Here is a 16,266-nt window from a genome sequence, read left to right on the forward strand (position 1 = left end):
TATTGGATATTTAGTGACTGTTTCGGTGAGCAGAACAGGGATCATGGCATGTTATAGCAGATTTTATTGGTGTGTCTGGCAGTGGTCAGCATGGATGATTTATCGACGGCTTCACCACACCAAAGGCACCATTTAAAAAGGTTTTGGAAAGTTGGTCCGTAAATGACTAGCAATGAGTCTCGACATGTGTGGCATTTCCTCCAAATGACCACGCCGAGTTTACCAGGAATAGCCAACTAAAGCTGTTGTTCACACAACTGAACACAACTGGTTGTTTTAATTTATGAATATTTTAGTTGCTTGATGATTATAGTAGCACATTATTCATTGTGTGAAGGACTCAGTCATGTTTGTAGTTTCTTTCCTATTCCCTACAAATGTCTTCTTAATAATTGCTAACTTGCCGGTCCAACTTTTGTAAATCCGAATAATACCCTGTATGTAAGCATCAGTTGTGGTGTCAAATGTCAACAAAAATGAACATTTTCAATCTGGCAAATAAGAACTGGCATGTCAGTCATGACAGCAAACACATCACTCAAGCTTCACATTTCAGCAGTTTTCTATCCAATAATAATGAAATAATCTGGAAATTAAACAGAAAAGAGACTAAAATATTGAGGCAGAAGGGAATGCAATGATAGTCTGTCTCTGTTAGAAGGACAACAACTATTTTAAAACTAACCACAAAGATATTTGAGTGTGAAATTCGCCTACTTCAATGAAACGCAAGGCTTATGTTAAAACAATGTTGGCTATTGACTGTTAAGTAAATACATTATTCTATTTGACACAATTGCTTTCAGGAAATGACTCACGGTCTGTTGAATCTGTATTGAATGGTTACGAATTATGATTTATTGTGAACTCACAATTCGTGTTGCGGACGTGACATCAGACCGTCAAACAAGCCTTGGTGAAACATGTCGTATCTTTTTTTTTTTTTTTTTTAGGCTGTCGTCCATTTATTTTTGGATCCCGCATGGAGAAAGAATGTGACTTGCATTTTTCCGCAGACGATGGAATGACTGATGTCTGACGGAGGAAGTTTTGCCGGCTGATCGTCTGTGCTCTGATGGCTGATACTGAGGCGCCCCCTGCCGGTCGCTTACGATTACTACTACTACTACTACTAGATTCATTGGGCTGGTCACATTTGCGAGGCACCACATTTTATTTGAAAGAATTCTTGAAACTGACGCTGAACATTACATGTTAAAAATATACAAATGCTCTGTTGGTTTACACGAGTGCTGTACAAAATCAGAGAAAGTGAGTTTGTGCGAACGTACACATGACCACACACTGACAGTCTCACTGACAGAAACTGTCCATTATCAGTATCAGTACTCACACACCAGAAATGGAAGTCTAACCTGTGAATTCATTTTCACAACCAATTCTAAAACTTAGTGAACTAAGGGTCTTTTTCACCACGGCTCTCTTTGTTACATTGGGAGTTTGGGGCTGTGCCCAAAGTATTGGTGTAACCTCCGAGGCAACACATTACTTGGATTATCAGTCAGATTTAGTGTCGATGCAATGTCTACATGTGTATTGGGTCAGAAGGGATATTATGCAGTGAAAGACGCAATGTTAAACACAGGCTTTTCCACAGATAATGTAATTCTTAAGAGAGGTCAAACTCGTGACCTCTGGTCACCATTATTTCGCTGATGCTAGAATAGAATTTCAACTCGATTGGAAATCAGCACTACAGTTCTTATCGGCAACAGCTCGGATGAAAAGACTCATTAAGGCAAAGTAAGGGTTGATTTCAAGTGTTAAGGAATACATCAAGTTGCACTTCAAAGTTGAGGAATACGTCGGCTGTAATTTGAGAGCTAAAAGACAAACAACTCTACGAGTAGAAGAAGTCAGTGACAGCAGCGGGGAGGTGAGTCGTCAGCTGCACGCGGATCCAGCAGTGTGGCTCACAGGGGGTGTATCTGGTGTAGGGATGTTTGGAGACCACCGCGTCAGTAATGTCCTCCAGAACCGAGGCCACGTCCATCTGTCCGCTGCCGCTGCTGCACTGGGAACGCATCAACGCCATCTGCTGCTCAAAGTGTGCCATCCCGTAGTCCTCCTTCACACCGGCGGTGGCCTCGCTCCACAGTCTGGTGCTCGTGCTGGCCAAAGTTTCCCGGCTCACTTTGAAGTAACCCAGTTCAACAATGGACACTTTAACTCCCCAGTTCTTCATCTCATGGCGAAGGCAATCAGAGAAGGCTTCAACGCCGTATTTAGACACACAGTAAGACGACCTCATGGCGTTTCCCATCCTGCCGTACACGCTGGCGAGGTTCACCACCCGACCTGTCGTGAAGCACAGTGTGGATCATGTTAAGTGACAGGCATCAGTAAGTGACTGGGCTACATAATATGGTGACCGTGCAGGCTCCCTATTCATCTCCAAACTTCTCCACGTGAGCTGTCCCTCTGATGTACTCGCTTCTGATCTCCTCCGTCTTGGTCACTAGCAGTTTCAACTCAGGCTCTGAAACCATGGTTCCCATAGGGGGGTTAGGTCTTACCTAAAGACACTTGATAGCTTCCTAGGTGGATTATAGACTTCAAATTCAAATGAACAACATTATATATATGAATATATAGTAATTAATAAGGTAAAAAAGAAAAATAGCTCTTTTTACAAATATATATTTACGTGTCTGTAGTTAAGTAGTTAACTTCTAAAGATAGTTTTTCATGTTGAAATGTGGTGTTGAAAAACTGCTCATCATACTGAATGGATATTATTAAACATAGCTTGGCTTCACTATATTTATTATTTATTTATACTATATAATTTATTTTTTTTTAATTTAATTTTATTTTTTATCGTGTGATTCTGCCAGAGAAGTGACATGCTTGTATTTTTTTGGATGTGATGTCTTTTATTAATTTTTTTTATTTCCTGATAATTACTATCTCAAAAATAATTTTTATCTCAATATACAATTGTAAATGTAAGCGCAGGCATAACTGCCTCTCTGGCGAAGCATGTTGTATATATCCACCTACCAACCACTATGTCTCCCATGGCTTCGGAGCTGTTTGTCAATACATTCATTCACTGTCTGCAAAGTCAGTGAAGTGCCTTCTACTCCAAATAATGCTGCATGTGGCTAAGCTACACAGAATCTCCGTGAGAGTCATATCTAAATGAAAAATAAAAGCTGATCAGCCACTCTCAGTGCATGGCACTTGCCCTCCCACAAATAACTGATAGTACAAAGAGCTTTATTCACAAAATCCGGTGATAACAAGATTAAATTAAGTCATGCATGTCATTTCCAGGGCTCCTTATGAGTCACCTCTTCACCTCCCCTCATCTCTGTCCATTAACGATTGACTCCAAATCCGGTGCACTCCCTCTTGATCACACATGTATTCATCACCATAGCAAATAAGAAGGGCCTGAGATCTGATCCCTGATGTAATCCAACTCCCATCCTGCTGTCACTCCTGCAGCACAACTCACCACTCTTTCTGCCCGCTTACACACCCTCATGTACTTCCATGAAGCTCCTCAAACAGAGCTACGCTCCACTGTCGTAGGCTTTCTTCAGTTCTACAAAGACGTTGCAGCTTCTTGGTCAAATGACACATCAATGTTTCCTCCAAGAATGAGATGCTAGCTGATGTTTTAGCCTGTTTTGTTTCAGTCAGCCTGTACTTCTACGCGAAACATTCCAAGCATAAACCATGTGATAAGTATTTACTGTTCTGCAATGATAATCCCCAGCATCTCAAAGCAATGAAATCCACAAGTAAACTGCCACAGTTCTTATGTCTTGTTGTAACCTAACAAGTGGCGGACCGACCTCTAGCCCTGCGGATCAGGGGCAGAACAGCGTTGGTGACCCTGATGGTGCCCCACAGGTTGACCTCCGACACTTGCTTGTAGGTGTCCATCGAGGTGAACTCCACCTCCCCGAATGTGGACAAGGAGGCGTTATTTATGACCGCCCACAGACCTGCAACAGCAAAGGCAAACACGTTCATAAGATTGTTAGGAACAAAATCAAACGTAGTATTTACCTGAGTTCTCCAGGTTGTCCTGGATGTACTCCACTGCCCGGTCCACCTGCTCTTGACTGCAGACGTCCAGCTGCAGAACCTTCATGCGATCAGAGCACAATTCCTCCAGCTTCTTCGCACCTTCACCCTTTTCAGCCTGCAATAGTGGACAAGGTGAGAATTGCAAGGTTATGATGCACCCCATTTATTGTCGTAATACATTTTTTTGTTCAGCAAATGCACCTTTAACAGGCATCCAGCGAAGACTTTAAATCCAACTTTGTGCATATGTTTGGCCAGTTCATGACCAAAACCACGGTCACAACCTGTGATCAATACGGCTTTTCCTCTCACCTGCAGGTCAATAAAAACAGAATTCAGATTAATATTATTATTCAAGTGGCTTGAGCTCTACCAGTTGTACGATCAGGATGTGGACATAATGTCAATATTCGGAACATATTTCTATCAAGTGCTGATTGGCAGTGCGCCTATACAACAAGCATTACAATAACGAGACGTCAGTCGATGTCCATCACCTGCACTTGTCCTCTTGGAATTCGAGGCGTCGCGATGTACAGCACAAAAACTAAGTACAGGACAACTATACACTCCGTCACGCTCGTTTCTTGTAACCCCAAGATCCTAATGCCGGCGTTTAAGAGGGTTGGAAGTCCGAAGCCCAACACGACGGTGAGGAACACCGAGAATGACACCAGAAGTGCCACTCGGACCCGAGACGGCGGAGCCATCTTGATGGAGTGGTGTGTGTGTTTACTTTCCAGGCGAGGCGGGCTACATCCCCTGCAGCGGGGTCACGGCACGCCCCCGGCTCCACAGCATCATCCTGCTCTGTTAAAGCTACGGACCGACTGTGGGTATCATGACGACGCAGTGTTAAAAAAAATGTCGAGCCAATGAAGTCGACGCGCAAATCCAATTGCACTAGCGAAACACTTTTATTGTGCCAGTTGAGCAGAATTTGAAAATTCAGTTTCCCTTCAGCGTGTTGCTTATGTGACTAAAGTTAAAACAGGAAGGTTCCATATAGTATTTCACTTTGAATTCATTTGCTTCAACTAAAACACGGTTTGTTCTGATGAATAACCGCGCGTTAAACGAAGCGGAAGTGCAAGGAGGGTAGACATCTCACGTTCGTTGCGACTCTCGTGGAAACCGGAAACTGAAAGAATAAAAGTCCGGATGCATTCTAGTTCTACTACTTGTCATTGTGTTCCTTGTGGATTTTGAATAAGAAAAATATTTTAGCCATATATCTAACGTTTCATTTCTTAATGTAAGTTAAATTAGTCTTGTGCAAATATACATATCAGTACTGAATAATGAATGAATGAATAATAATTGTCTGGTTGTCTCCAACAGTGGTTATATTGATTTGTTCTGTATTCAAAGTCAGACATTTATCAAATAACTTATAAATGTTCTTATTTATTGTAGTTCCATTTCATCTATGTCAGAAAAAAACTGAATTGAACTAGCGTGTAATTGAAAGTGATTATATGGGAGTGAAAATAAGGCATTAGAATACAAAACTGAATTTGAATGATAAAAAGGCTTCATTTAAAATCACAATTGTTTCGAGTTAGGGATTATTTATATTTCTCTGCAAATAATTAATTCTAGACAGGATCCAGATGAGAGAATAATTTCAGTGTATGTGTGTAAATTCATCATCAATAACAGTCTAAAGGTGAAGTTGTGTTGCATTAGATCACTTGTGACACATGAGCTGATTTAATATGCCAAATAGAGTCTTTATTCTTCAGATGTAAAACTCTGTGATACAGCAAACGTCCATGTGAAACAGCTTATAAATCCTATAACCCAGCAACACAAGCAGTGGCAGTAAAGACGAGGGAGGACAAAAGAGTGTCGTAAAGGCACAGCTACGGCTGACCAAACTAAGTTTGTAGCCCGTTAATACTTGTTCGCGCAATTCACATCTGCTTTCTTAAAAAGGATAAATATTTAACAATAAAAAAACTCTTTGAATATATATATTTTTTGTTGGAAATCGTTCATGTGAGGAGTGTGCGCATTTCATTCACATTATTTTCCTCAAATATATTTCTCTTTTTTTTTTTATCAACAGTGTTTCTGGAGTAAACTGGAAGTTGTGATTGTGCGACTCAACTAACCCGAGATGAGAAAAAAAAGGTAGGTGACCAAACGTCATCATGAACACTGTTGGGATCAGTCCATGACACTCAAAAGTGCTTGCTTTATACTCTGCTTCATCTCTCATTCATTTGAGGAAAGTATCAAGCTTCTGCTGGATGTTGTCAAACGAGTCTCTTCCCATGTAGTCCGCCTGACCCTGTTCCCATTTCTGCTTCCGTTCCACCGAGGACAACACATTTTCTGCTGATGCTTGAGGTTGCGCTTGCCAGGAGATGCTTTCCTTCTGAGCGAAACAACAAGAAAAGAAAATAACAAACGTCAAATATAAATACGGGAATAACAAAGCGCACATGCACAAAACTTCAAACTTCACAAAAAATTCAGTTTAAAACAATGGGTTGGTGAAAATTTGAATCATGCACAATGGTCTGTGTTTAAGTCATTAAATCCTTATTTTAGTAATGTTAATAGTGGATCCATTGTTGGAGTGGAGCCACAAAAATGACTGGACTCAATGGCCGTTTAGGTTCCTTTGCTTGCCAACATTTTTTGGAGTGTCTGTCAGGAAGCCTTGCCATTAGGGCTGGGCATTGTTCAGAACATCATGACTTCATGTGACTTCTTTAGGTTGCGATTCAATTTAGTTTGGATTCAATTTAACTCTAATTCAAATGCTTCGATCCCCTGTGGGGCCCACATTGGTATCCCGGTCTCAGCCCACTTGGCCCAGCTCAATATCTGAGAGGCTGCCAGCACATTCATTGTGAGCGCGTGTTGACTGGGGTGTCACATAGTTCGACTCTCAGCACCACAGAATAAAAGTGACTAAACAACGGTCAATGATAAATAATGGCAGTATAGATAAATAATAGCAAGTTTAGTTCTGATCATAACATTGTTAAAAATGAATGTAGAAAATGAAATAGAGGTTGGTAGAATTACAAAGTACCAGCTTCTCAGATTTTTCTTTTTATTCGTTCCTTTCAATTTCAACTGAACGTTCTACCTATTGTTTCCATGACGACATCAAGACAACACAGAAGAGTGATGGACTAGTAATGTCATGCACACAAATGACCGCCAGGGCGCGACAGTGTAATGTCTCTTGTTGTCAGAGTTGAAATGTTGGTCATAGAACTAGACTCTCGTTGTACTCGTTTAAACAGTTTAAGCTTTGCACCAGAAACATTTTGCATTTTCCATGACAGAGGAAGTGAGTTTAGTTTAACATGTATTCGGCATCCAAGTACAACACAATCATTTTGTTTGAAACGCACAGAAGAGTTTAGGTGTTCAAGTGCCCTCGGCTAGAAAATGAGCTGCATGCCTGAACAATGGGGTGCACACGGGTGCGTGTGCACCTGTTACGTGTTGCACCCTGAAACATGAATTGGTATTTGAGTCCCACATTTATTCACCAACATTTCAACTTCTGAAAAAGCACGCAGCATGATCAAGATGCATTCGATTGGATGTCGATAACAAATCCTCATACCTGTGTATCTGTCAATGTTACCATCTCACCGTACTGGAACTTCATAAAACATTGAATTGAGAACATGTTAGAAAGACATTGAACGGAATACTTTATACAACCATACACAAGGTCCATACCGCACCCTCTGACTGTAAAGCAATGAAAGAACATCTGAAGAAAACAAATGCTGATGACTTTTGTGATAGCTATGCTGTAAGCCAAAAGGAGCGTGATGACAAGATGGGTCGGCTCTCCATTTGTTCTATAGCAATGTCACACTCTGAACACCTCCGAGAAAGGAAGATGTTAAGCCACATGCAATGCTCCATGACATGAGCTGTTGATGGATGATTGATTTCACACAGTTATTCTATATCCGCTTTTAGCGGCAGGATGAACCTTAAGATTATTCACCTCAACACAGCCGGAGTGGAAGGGCTGTTCTCCGTATTGCTCCTGCAGCTTTGGCACCACGTTGCTGGAGTACAACCTCCACCATTCCAGCAAGAAGTTGGGATGTGCACTTCCTTCGTGCACATCCCTGGACATTTGCTTTGTTTTTGGATCGTACGTATAGTTCCATGGTTTAGTCTGTCCAAGGAAGTGGACAATCTTTGCATCGCGACCATACCTGAAACAAGCCATGGTGGTAGGTTAGAGCCGCAGCACATGGTCAAGACAAAAAAAAATAATAACAAAGAAGGATTCACAATGGTTTCAATAAAAGAGGGAGCGAGGGGGGAGTCAAAATGTGTCTGCTGTCGAATACAGATGGATTTCATTGAAAGAAGTTTTCTAGATGTTCTGTTTTGATGAGATTGCATGACTGACTTTGAACCAGGTGCTGTAGTTGTGTTTCTCGGGAACGCTCAGTTCTCCAAATGGACGTGGCTTTCTCCAGATGGATGTGTGAGCGAGTAATTGTTTGTATGAATCTCAGCATTATTAAAACATGAAACTCCACCATAAGACTTTTAAGTGATTTTGCAAAAAAAAAAAAAATAATCTAAATGTCCATTGAAGAAAGAAAGTCCTTCCGCTCAGAAAGTGACCATGTTGCAGTACTGAAGGATTTTTGTCTCAATCTTAATATCATTCTGAAGAGCACAGACATTGTGGGTGAAAACACAAAGACAAATGTGCCACAAACAGCTGCCCATAGTTCATTGTTGTTGCCAAATCTGATACATTTTAGCGCCCAAAAAATATTTGACAAGGAATCCTGTATCATGTCGCAGCTATAAAATATTGTAACCACACGTGCACGTTGTAATAGGTTAAAATAAAGTCATTGTCTGTTATGTTGTCAATGACTTCCAGAAAATCAGTGCTGCTGACGTCACTTATCAGGCTTCCAGAACATGCAAATGCTCCTCTCAGAGATTTCTTCTGACACAATTGGATGGGGTCTATGGAAAAACATGAAATCTTTAAATAACACTACTATTCTGGGATAAGCAATCAGCTGTTGGGGGAGCTCAGGCTGGAAATCCAAACCTAGACCTGTTGCCTGTTGGCTAATGCTCCTCCAGAGCTGCCAGAATCTTGCTGCTTGTGTCGCTTCGTAACCTGATGTCATGCCAGCGCGTGACTGCACATTCATCTGCGTATCTGCTTACATCTCGACACTGCGTGTCACACAGACGGACTCACTTCAGGAACGCTGGCATGTAGGTGTAGATGGCCACACTGCTCAAGTTGTAGATGAAGGGGAGGCGTCTGGATATGTCCGATGTCGCCCAGTTACTGAAGTAGCCATTCAGAACTCCCTGGTCTCCACCTGTCAGAGAGGAAATGTGTTTGTGCGCGGTTCATATCAAACATTGGTGGTCATATACATTTGGCAACATGAGAATGAAAACATTCAGAGAGAGAGAATGATGGCATGAGAACTTGGTCCTGCCACAGCCTTTTCATCAATTTGTCTTGACCAACATAACATTGACAGGGCACCTGAATACTTACTGACTCATACATACTGAAAAGAAGACCAATAAAGGAGCATCTACACAAAGTGTGCTGCGACTTCTATTAGAATCTGAGGTCAAGTTAAGTGCACATAATTTATGTCCTAATGTTTTTACAAACTCTCCACCATCTGTGAGCTGTCACGACCTCCCAATGACAATGTGCCCCTAAAAACAAACAACTCCTGGATCTTAAACCATTCTAGTGCAAATGTTGATGACAATATTAAATATACCATTTAAAAAATCCTGGATACAGATGGAGAGCCGCATCACTGCAAAAGTGTCACATTACATGTATATCCTGAAAATGTAATCCAAATCTGGATAGTTCTTTACAAGTTACAACTTACTAACACAGACAAACCAACAGCATGGATAACCTCCACCCTGGGCAGAGATAATGATGTGCCTGCAGGTGCTTTGTTGTGAAGTACAGTTCTTTCCCCCTGTACTTCTGTATCTATGCAGATTCAGTTGTGTTCACAGCCTTTAAAAGATGTTGCTTTGTTTCAGATGTTTCAATTGATACCCTTCCAGCAGGTCATCATTTCTTTCACTGACGTGGCCGCAGAAAAGACCACTGAAGTGGTTGTAGATGTGTTAATGCAAGGAAAAATACATGTGAATAAAACACAAATAAAATAGGAAAAAAAAAATCTTTAATAATATTTTTTGTATTGACTCATCTGGCAAGAACATATTCATCGCCCCATAGACAATTTCATTCTGAATTTTTCCAACACTAACTCTCATGGACTTTCCGGACAGCCACGAGTAGTTTACTCAATTTGGAATTTGGCAGCACCTAGTACATGAACACAAAGAGGATCCCGATGCAACTGGGTCAGATTAAACCCTGCTACTGTTGTGGTCTAATACAGGCTCAGGACAAATGTGACAGTCAGAGACTTACAAGTGGGTAAACGACTTATTCAAACCTGTTTCAGACAGATGGGATTAAAACCTGAATGTTTACTATGAAGGGATGAAGTGGAGCTTGATGTGACGTGGCATCAAATTTGCCTGCAGGGTGTACTGGACTCTATAAAAGGAGCGTTTTGCCCACACAATCCAGTTTTTCTATACTTCCCAAGTACAAGCACAGCGACTCTAACACAGCAGAAATGCCAAAAGGTCAAAGCAACTTTAACTCACATCCCAGCGCACATGAAAGACACTAGTGTGCTATAAATAAATCCAAGTGCCAGCAGGAATAGAGCTTCTGCAGTCACCTTCAGATATTACTTAATAATTGAAACAAGAGCCCAAGTCACTTTAAATGTTGTGCAAGTCTCCCAACTGGAAAGCCTTTGTCATGTTACTGTTGGCACAGAGCAGACAATTTTCAGCGGAACTGGCATCGATGGTAAAACTAATTGGTGTTTGTGTCGATGGGGTTTCTTTAGGGGTGTCGCACAACAGTGTCTGGATTGTTAAAGAGGTTCAGTGATGCTGACAGGAAGGTTCCCAGCTCTTGCTACAGCTTGCTGTTTATTTCACATTTATTTTAGTTTTTACTACTGTTTTAGGCTGTTAGAGCACCCTGTCAAACAAATGACTTTTATTGTAGTCTCTTAGAGCCAGAGACAAAGCTTGTTATGCAGTGGAGAAGATGAACGAGGATGGTTTATTTTGTAAGGTCGATTGAAAAACTGCAGGGCTAAATGACTTTTGTTGTTTTTCCACTACTTTATGTGGCAACAGATGATGTTTGCCTCCTGGAAAGATAGATAAACCTTGTTAAATCATTACATTATGAGCTGCATTAAGGCCAAACAACAAAGTGATGTGTGACTCTGTTGCTCATAAGCAAGACACTTTTTTTTTTTTTTTGATAGTGATCATGACTGACAGCACTGCATGAAATGGATGACATGGCTATGACCATGTCATCAAATTAAAAGATAAGAAGAAAGAAAGATAGGACATCTAGCTGCATTGTTACAGCACTGGCAGTGGGCGGGGCTCCGCGGCCATGGTGAAGCCCCTTGTTTTGCTGAATATGTTTTCTGTAGATGGCCTTTGAATTGCCACATTTTATAAAATGTAAATAAAGCCATTTAGTTAATGCCAGATTGTGGTGTTTTAACAAACCATGTTTTATATTCTGTTGTTTCCCCAAATAAAAACATGCAGCTCTGCCCAATTCACCGCTAAAACGGCGGCACTGAAATGGTAATACTAGAAGTGCAATGCTGCAGTCAGATACTGCTGAATCAAACTCATACGTACTTGAAATAAAGTGGTGCTTCTTGGTTTGATTTCTGAGGAGAACTGTTTTCTTCCTACCTCGGTCCAACAGACGACTAGAGAGCTTGTGGAAGCCTCTTATGACTGAAATTCACCTACAGTACAGTACGCCCAAGGAAGGTCACTCGTTGAATGTCAATTAGGGACTCTCAAATTCATCCACTACCCCACCCGAGTTTGCTCTTGAGAATGAAATGTTACGGGTTGGACAGTCTGTGAGAAGAGTCTTGTCTACAGGCAGCAAAGTCCATAAAGACCTCACTCAGCGCGAAAGATCTATTTGGCATGATGTTACCAAAACGTCAATGATTTTAGGGCCCAAAACATTTGACTTCTGACTTCATTCTACATCTGCTTTATGCGTTTTGTAAACCCTGTTTCCTTCAAATGCAGGTCTGTTAAACAGTAAACAAAGGGGCACTATACAGACGGTGTGCCCCTGAAGTTAAACATCATCCTCATCTGTCGTCAGCATGTGGTGAAAGGTATGTCTTGAACTAGTAATTTAGAGTGCAAAACATGTACTATGTAACTTTGTGACTTTACAAATGACTTAACTTTTGAGGCATAGGCCGGTGAATATATATAACTGAAGAAATCTTTGTCAGAAAATCTCAACAAGCATCCAGTTCTCTGTGGTTTCGGCAAATTCAATAAAATTAAGGTACTCACATTCCTTGGTTAACCAAGACTTTTTCAAAATATTTCCATTTTACTGGAGGCTATAGAGTATAATATTAACATTAGTTCTTGGACCAATAAATGGGCACAATGCTAAAGTATTGTTTTGTTTTCCCACTTCATAATCCAGATACATATTTGACTTAAGACAATGTAATTGTATGCAAGTGTAGTTCTGAAAACGTTTCATATTCATATTCACCAATAATTACGATTGAAAAAGACCAGTCAGTTGGTGTTGAAGACGCATTATAGAATAAAGATGAGTCCTTTTGAGGGATTAAAATGTGTATATGGCTGATTTAAGTACTGTTAAAAACTCTCTGGATACTGCCGTAATTCTCAGTAATCCACTATAAATCGTAGCAACAAAACCCCAGGCATGTAGTGATGTCACCAAACATAGAATCTAACTTAAACAGCATTGTAACACCAGTTATCATCTAGAGTATCTATTAAAACTATGATACCGTTTGTTTAGTCGTCCGTCAACTAAAGCAGCCAACATGACTGCAGCAGTTGAGAAGTGTCTCTCTGAACTCACCATCAAAGCTGCCTTGTTCTGTACTGTACTGCAGCAGTTTGTTGTACGTCTCCTCTGAGGGATGGAAAACAAACACGCCGGAGTTGAAGCAGTCAGGCCAGCCAGGATCTGGAGCTGCTGATAGTTCTTCTCTGTCGAAAAGCTCATCAACATTTGAAAGCGCCTTGGAAAGAAATCCTAATTTACTTCAAAGTACCTTACAGTACAAAGTACAATCATTGTGTTTGCGGCTCACCAACGTGTCTGCATCCAAGAAAACACACTTGGAGTAATGCGTCAGCGTCCAGCAGTGTAGCTTGGTGAAGGTGACACCCAACTCAGGTCTTTTCATCATCGCCAGGTGTGCCGTGTCACCACTGTCCAGCACGTTCACCAGCTTCACCTCATCGTAGATCTGCTTTAGCACCGACCTGTAGAAGCAGATACACCAACAAAAGCTGTCAGCTGTGGAACAATGCATGTGTCATTTACAAACGTAGAGTCATGTGTTCTTACTGGAATTGCTCTGACACATGTGGACCAATGAGAACCGCCAACTTCCTTGTTGTATGGTGGCCTCTCAAGGATTCTCCCAAAACCATGGCCCCCTTGGCATAGCTGTCATTGGTGGCAAGTGTGACAAAAGCCTCATCTGCCCAAAAGACAAACACGTGATCGAGCACAATGTACCTATGTTTGGAGACGTCTTGATAATCTAGACCAGCCTTGAAGCGTTGAGAGCTGTCCAACTTGGGGTGCAAGGATAGATCATCACAATGAACCAAAGACAGGTTTAGGAGGTTATTATGGTCGGTTCCATGCAAACCCCTGTCACACCTTTGTCGTTTCCAAGGATCGAGATATTTCACATTATTGCTGTGGTATACTAAAAAATAATAATGAACAAATGGTGTGTCACTTTTACATCAAATCTATTTCAATAAATTAGAGTTGTGTTTACAGTGCACTGTTAAAAAAGACTTTCAAAGAAGGATTTTTTTTATCACCAACCGGAATTATCTAAATATCCTTCTTCTCTTCCACACTTTCACACCAAAGCTAAATAGAAGGAAAGCACAGAGGAGAGTGCAGACATGGTGAGATGACTGGAGCAAAATTGTTTTTCCACTTAGGTAAGCAAGAGAGACATTGGGTTGGAATGTACTTCCTATCTGGCCCTGGGATGCTTGGCTATCCCTCAGTAATGCTTGACATGACCAGGGTAAGAGAAGAATGGACAAGCTCTCATGGACAGAAAATGTTTGTGTATACTGTATTGGTAAGAAAACCACATTTTTACTAATATATTTTGACTGAATACAGTTACATCACATAGTGATAAGCAGCTTTTGATCATAAGTTTCTCTCTGAGCATTGATTCTGTTCTGCTTCACCAAGGTTAAATTAATATTGAACTTAATCCAGGCCTCCTTCCAACCTTCCCTCACTTGTTAAAAAAACTAAAGGACAACTTTCTTAAATAATCATTTAAGCCAAACAGCGTCCCCAAACCTAATGAAGTGTTTGGTATATTCCAGTTGTTTAGCACTGCTGCTCATGTCATGGCTGTGAGTGGCAGTTTCGCTTTATTGCATTTGTCAGCTAATTACTAAGTTTAATGTACACACTGTGCATTCACTAGTGAGCTGTTATGTTCCACATCCATTTCACAGCAGGTGGGAAAGTTTGTCGGTCAACTGCCAAAAGCACACGTCAGGGCAGTAACTTTCTTTTGAGAGGTTCCATGGTAAAACAGAAAATTTGATCTGCATTTAAAGAGTTGGATGCACAACAGCCAATTTTTTTTTCTGCTCCTCTGGAAACCGTTGAGTCTATTCCAGAATTTGCCATTCAGCTTGAACTGTTTTATTTGGACAAACATTCCACCGGTCCAGCAAAATTTTTTGGCATTTTAGAGACACCCCCTTCTGCTATTGGTGAGTCTTACTGCTGGTGTTTGTGTATGTAGCGTGGGACTGAACCAGCAGTGGACACAAGTTTGAAAGCCTATGTTGAAGTATCGATACAAATATGTTTGAAGTAAGCATGGCATTGATGAGCAAGCCAGCCCTGTTCAGATAAATGCCACTAACAATATTCATATCTTAATTGTAAAACGTGAACAAAAACAAAAACGTTGGCATTAAATTCTCCTAAAAAAAGACAAGTAACAAACATGGCTGCTTGCTAGTATTCAGTACTATTGCCGAGCGTGTGGGACCACTTACTCTAATGTATAACCACTCGTTTTAAACACCAAGATCTAATACAACGACTGTACAGAGGGCCAAATGTGTTTATGTGAATCGATTTAAAACATACAGGTAAACAAGGTTGCTCACACATGTTGCTTATGTAGAGGTGTTTTAGTCTGCGGATCAAATCATATACAAGTAACGAGTATCGCTGTCCATAAATACGCCGATAAATAAACGTTCAATCGAGGTTATTTATACGTCAAAACAGCCGCGCATGATCGGGCCGAACTGTCGCGTCGAGGACAAAAATAACGGTATAAACGTACCGATCAAACAATCGGATTTTGTTGACAGCTAACTAACAACTCGCTGTGGTCGAAAATGCAAAATCGCCGGTGATATGTGGATTAATTCATTTGCATCGCCGTGCAACTTCATCAACACGTCGCTCTTCAGCTCTGCGGCTGCGCAGTAGCGACGACGCTTCAAGGGGTAAAAGAGACGTTTCTTACCGGCCATGATGATGAAGATGACGGCGGGGAGCGAGAAGTCGACGCCAATAGCCGTGCAGCCGACTCGGTGGAGCGGTGTGGCGGCGAAGGGCCGGCTAAATATACAGACGTGGATTTATAGACGCGTGACAGCAGGCCAGGTCACGTGACCGTCCACACACCCACCTGCCCCACATTAGTTCAGGGAGTTCACCCACTTCTGTGGGACAAAACCAGTACAAACGTCTTGTTTACGCGGGGTAGCCTTTCTTTTTGTTTGTCATTTATTTTAATGAAGGATTCAATTTTAATCTGACCCAATGATAACTGTGGAAATCTCCCAGAGAGTAGTGCCTGACGCTGCGGTCATTTTAACTCAGACGATGCTCGGAAGAGGTGACGACGATCTGCTGACGGTCCGGTGGAATGTTGGTCGCTGTTTCCATCTGCTGGTGGAAATGGCAACTGACAGGAAACAATTAGGTTAGAGCTCAATTTGACCTCTCATCCC

The 16,266-nt window shown here is 41.3% G+C and overlaps 2 protein-coding genes across 3 annotated transcripts; both read right to left on the reverse strand.

Annotated features, from left to right (window-relative positions):
• Nucleotides 1-1,163: 1,163 nt before the first annotated feature.
• Nucleotides 1,164-4,788, reverse strand: bdh1 (3-hydroxybutyrate dehydrogenase, type 1). Its single transcript, XM_053860177.1, has 5 exons — nucleotides 4,563-4,788; nucleotides 4,267-4,377; nucleotides 4,045-4,180; nucleotides 3,828-3,980; nucleotides 1,164-2,319 (listed from the first exon to the last, which is right to left on the reverse strand). Exons 1-5 carry the CDS (start codon nucleotides 4,773-4,775, stop codon nucleotides 1,862-1,864), a joined length of 1,071 nt encoding a protein of 356 aa, XP_053716152.1. The 5' UTR covers nucleotides 4,776-4,788; the 3' UTR covers nucleotides 1,164-1,861.
• Nucleotides 4,789-5,791: 1,003 nt separating this feature from the next.
• On the reverse strand, nucleotides 5,792-15,941 carry gyg1b (glycogenin 1b). Of its 2 annotated transcripts, XM_053860943.1 has the most exons (8): nucleotides 15,777-15,941; nucleotides 13,583-13,718; nucleotides 13,323-13,497; nucleotides 13,088-13,250; nucleotides 9,296-9,422; nucleotides 8,057-8,273; nucleotides 7,661-7,699; nucleotides 5,792-6,448 (listed from the first exon to the last, which is right to left on the reverse strand). In XM_053860943.1, exons 1-8 carry the CDS (start codon nucleotides 15,781-15,783, stop codon nucleotides 6,290-6,292), a joined length of 1,023 nt encoding a protein of 340 aa, XP_053716918.1. In that variant the 5' UTR covers nucleotides 15,784-15,941; the 3' UTR covers nucleotides 5,792-6,289. The 2 variants fall into 2 exon arrangements, with proteins under 2 accessions (XP_053716918.1, XP_053716919.1); XM_053860944.1 differs by lacking the exon at nucleotides 7,661-7,699.
• Nucleotides 15,942-16,266: the final 325 nt, after the last annotated feature.

This window comes from Synchiropus splendidus, chromosome 3 (genome assembly GCF_027744825.2).
Source record: "Synchiropus splendidus isolate RoL2022-P1 chromosome 3, RoL_Sspl_1.0, whole genome shotgun sequence".
Taxonomy (NCBI): Eukaryota; Metazoa; Chordata; class Actinopteri; order Syngnathiformes; family Callionymidae; genus Synchiropus; species Synchiropus splendidus.

Excerpts from the sequence above, each read along its gene's own strand:
- gyg1b (XM_053860943.1), bottom strand. Across the intron at positions 13,498-13,582 it reads CATGTGTCAGAGCAATTCCA|GTCGGTGCTAAAGCAGATCT; the intron begins GTAAGAACACAT and ends CTGCTTCTACAG. Across the intron at positions 13,251-13,322 it reads TCTTGGATGCAGACACGTTG|GCGCTTTCAAATGTTGATGA; the intron begins GTGAGCCGCAAA and ends TTTCTTTCCAAG.
- bdh1 (XM_053860177.1), bottom strand. The coding sequence starts at position 4,775 with ATGGCTCCGCCGTCTCGGGTCCGAGTGGCACTTCTGGTGTCATTCTCG. Across the intron at positions 4,378-4,562 it reads TTCCAAGAGGACAAGTGCAG|GTGAGAGGAAAAGCCGTATT; the intron begins GTGATGGACATC and ends ATTGACCTGCAG. Across the intron at positions 4,181-4,266 it reads TCGCTGGATGCCTGTTAAAG|GCTGAAAAGGGTGAAGGTGC; the intron begins GTGCATTTGCTG and ends CCACTATTGCAG.